This window comes from Anoplophora glabripennis, unplaced genomic scaffold (genome assembly GCF_000390285.2).
Source record: "Anoplophora glabripennis isolate ALB-LARVAE unplaced genomic scaffold, Agla_2.0 scaffold2111, whole genome shotgun sequence".
Taxonomy (NCBI): Eukaryota; Metazoa; Arthropoda; class Insecta; order Coleoptera; family Cerambycidae; genus Anoplophora; species Anoplophora glabripennis.
Window position 1 is genome coordinate 12,325 of NW_019418229.1, and position 3,497 is coordinate 15,821.

Below are 3,497 nucleotides of genomic sequence, written 5' to 3' on the forward strand. Positions count from 1 at the left end.
GCTCTTTCAGGTTTTGAATCAAGTTTCATGTTAGACATACAGGGTAAAAAGTTATTAACTAAATTTTCGGTAAAATTGGTCGTAAGTGGCGCCCTCTATGAGCAATGCTGAAATTACAACACGCATCTCATTCGTCGCCTAAAAAAATATAGTTTCACAAATTTTCAAGTTCCTAACCTACATATTTTCAGAATAATCGCAAAAAAACGATTTAAAATTTTAACTTTTAACACCCTGTATTTCCGAAACTATTAACTTTCAGATAAGGCAATCGTCACCGTTTCACGTGTAGTATCTTCAGCTTTCGACTTTCCCATTGTTAATGAATCACCCTGTATAAGTACTTTTAAAAAATCGCAAATATTGTAATTTTTTTCACTTTTTTTTGTTTTTGCTATATTTGCAATAATTATGTTAATTACGAATCTTTTTTTCTCTTCAAACTTTCTCTAAAATGAATAGTTTTTGAACCGCGTTGAAAAAAAGAGAAAAAAAATGGAATTTTTTCCAATTTTTTCACTATTTGTTTAATAATAAGTTTAGCACAAGTTCTGAAGCACGCGCATACTGAAATTATGTTTTGTTATTACATTTTGCAGCCATTAAAGCAAAAACTAGGGGTACTATATAAAACACTACTACTGTATAACAAAGTTATACATTTTTAAAATTAATTCTTAAATTCCTTTTATGAAAAACATTTTCTTTTTATTTCAGAATAGAAAGTCTATAAACAGAAGTAAAGAACATCGTGCGGAGAATCAGTCTCCTACAGACAAGAACTACCAACAGACAGATGATTATTACTCTATACCTAATACAACCACGGTAAGCCCCGTCCCGATACCTATACAAATTCCTCGTATGAGCTATGATGTTCCTTATCATCCCAATCAAAGTTACCCACCAAGTCAACCATTTTCTCAAGCCATATACCAACCACAGGCCGGTACATTTCCAATTCACGAAATGTACACCTCTAACCCGAGTAATGTGGTACTAGCCAATGGTGGTCAATTTTACCCTACTCAACAAACTGAATATGCGAACATTAATCATCACGCTCCACAAAACGTGGATATCGTTAAGAGACCCAATTGGGATGTAATGGTGAGTTGCTATTAATTCCGTGACCCCTCTCTTGTGATTACATTGCATTTCATTTCTTTCCAGATGAAAAATCAGAATTACCAGCAGACTCAAAAAACTAATCGCGTGTCTACGAAAACCCTTGCCGAACTCCATCAAAGGAAACAAGAAGTGATATCGCAGCTCGAGAAGGTAGTAGGAAAAAATGCCGCTACTGAAATATCCAATACGGCTAGTAGTCTCGCGCGGCAAGAATCGCAACATGACTTGGATAGTCCCACGTCTCCCTACAATTTTTGGTCGGGACAAATCAATTCCGGACCTACCTTCGTTAGATCTGACTCTATATTGGCCGCAGATGACGATTGCGTACCTTACGATTATCCCGCTATTAATAAATATGGTCCGATTTCTCGTATGCATAAGGACAACGGCATCAGCCAATCTGCGCCTTATAGAGATTCTTCGTCTTTGGTAAATATTGAAGTGTTCTAAAATTCATATATGACGTGCAATACGTTCTGTTAATAATTCACTCGTTTCTATAAATTTTAAGATAAGGAGGCCAATGTCATCAGTTAGTCCGGTTGCTTCTTGGTATTACAATAACAACAACCACTTTCATCAACCCATACCTACTAGTCATAATGTGGTTGGACCGCCGGGAAATGGAATGACTGATGGATACGTAGCTTATGGTGAGTCATCGATCAGATTTGGTTATTCGGTTTCAGCATTAAGGGGGGAAACGCACATTGGGAGGCTGATTTTCAGACGTTTCTCATGGATTTTTTTTTGAGTGGGAGAATTTGATGAAACTTTGACATTATTTTATCAATATTTTCAACTATATTTACAAATTTTTCAATGCAATAACAATAATTGAAAATGCCGTAGTTATAGGCTGTTGTTCACCGAAGGTCATCGTGCAAGTTGGTTGTTCAAGGGAAATGTGGAGGTCGCAATTTTGATCTGAAAGCAAAATGGTTGTTTTCCTGGATTATTAACATGTTTTCTAAGAATATGAACCTCATTGCGGGTAAAAATTGTGAAAATTGAAGTTTTAACACGTTTGCAAAAAATGTATTGATTTTAACCATTTTTTTCCACTCATTTTGAATTAAAAACTCGTAAAATTATGTGGTTCATGTTCTTTGTAATTTCATAAAAAAAAACATACTTTCAGTTTTCATAACAATCGGTTCATAACTTTTTGAGCTGGAGTTCGCTTGAACCAAAAAAATACATTTGAAGACTTCTGAAAACTAGAAATTTGAAAAAGTTGTCAATAATATAGAGTACTTTCCGATCAATCAGCGATTCCAGCACCATATAGGCATCATTTTGAGCTTGCACCTGTCCTATTCTTGTTTAATAAGTGACTATCGCCACGGTAGCTTAATCGGTCGAGCATGCAGTGGCAAGCATTTCTCGGCCAGACTTGCTATTCTGGTCCAGGTTCGATCCCTGGTGTCGGCACTGGCAATATCAATGGATAATGATTGTTTGTCCTCGTTTTTTCAAGTGCAACCCCCTTCCACGCAGCCGTTGGTTTTGTATTTATGGTTTGTCTTTAGTTGCTTCTCCAAAATTTGAAACACTACAAGGTGTTCTACAGGTTGTGCACAAATTTCACTGACAACGTTTGACGGCGATTCACGACGATAAATAAATACGATCTATGCAAAAAAAGTTAAATAAAAAATTTTTGATTTTTGAGTTTCACACCACCATGAGTAGAGATCCTGGCGTGTTTTTTTTTTTAGTGATATCCCCAGTAGGCCTAATCCACATGTGAAGCACTGTTGACTAAATTTAATGCGCGCCATTATTCTATGGCTAGAAATTGGCCTCAATGATTTGGGATCGAGGGGGATTATCCCTCTTTATCCTGCCTCATCTCGTGTAGGCCTGGACAGCCTTCGTAGGTGGGCCCCATCCATCGTCTACCCCGACCGCAAATGCGGCCGGTGTAGGCGCTTTGTGGGACCTCCTTTTGTCCTGGCTGGGCCCCGCCGGCTAGGGCCCTTTCTTCTGGCTCTCTTCTTGCTTCGCCGGCTCTTCTGTGTAAACCCCGGGGGTAGTGTCATATTTATGTGTGGTATGGTTGGGTAGGGTAGTGCGGCTATGCAGCCTGGGATGCGCTTTGCTAAGGTGGCCCTTAGGCTAGCGCGGGAGGGGAGGGTTAAGGAGGGTATGGGGGGTGTGTATGTGTGTGTGTGTGTCGTTGTCTTCGTTTCTTGATCCTGGCTGTCTCTGAAACAGAAAAGGTTAGCGGGCAGGGGTAAATTTAATGCATTCTCCCTCGCTTCGCTACCCCTGATGGACCAGGTTTTGCAAGTTCTTCGTCTTCAGAACTGAGCAAAACCTCACGGATAGGAAGTTCTTCCAAGTTATCCGCGATAAGG

At 39.0% G+C, this 3,497-nt stretch overlaps 1 protein-coding gene across 1 annotated transcript in view; it reads left to right on the forward strand.

Annotated features, from left to right (window-relative positions):
• Positions 1–2,887, forward strand: part of LOC111692597 — a gene marked incomplete at its 5' end in the record, with an annotated part of 11,444 nt that extends 8,557 nt beyond the window's left edge. Inside the window, 4 exons of the mRNA XM_023456662.1 lie at positions 718–1,110; positions 1,174–1,563; positions 1,646–1,787; positions 2,856–2,887. Coding sequence (XP_023312430.1) covers positions 718–1,110; positions 1,174–1,563; positions 1,646–1,787; positions 2,856–2,887 — 957 coding nt within the window. The remainder of the gene's footprint in view (positions 1–717; positions 1,111–1,173; positions 1,564–1,645; positions 1,788–2,855) is intronic.
• Positions 2,888–3,497: the final 610 nt, after the last annotated feature.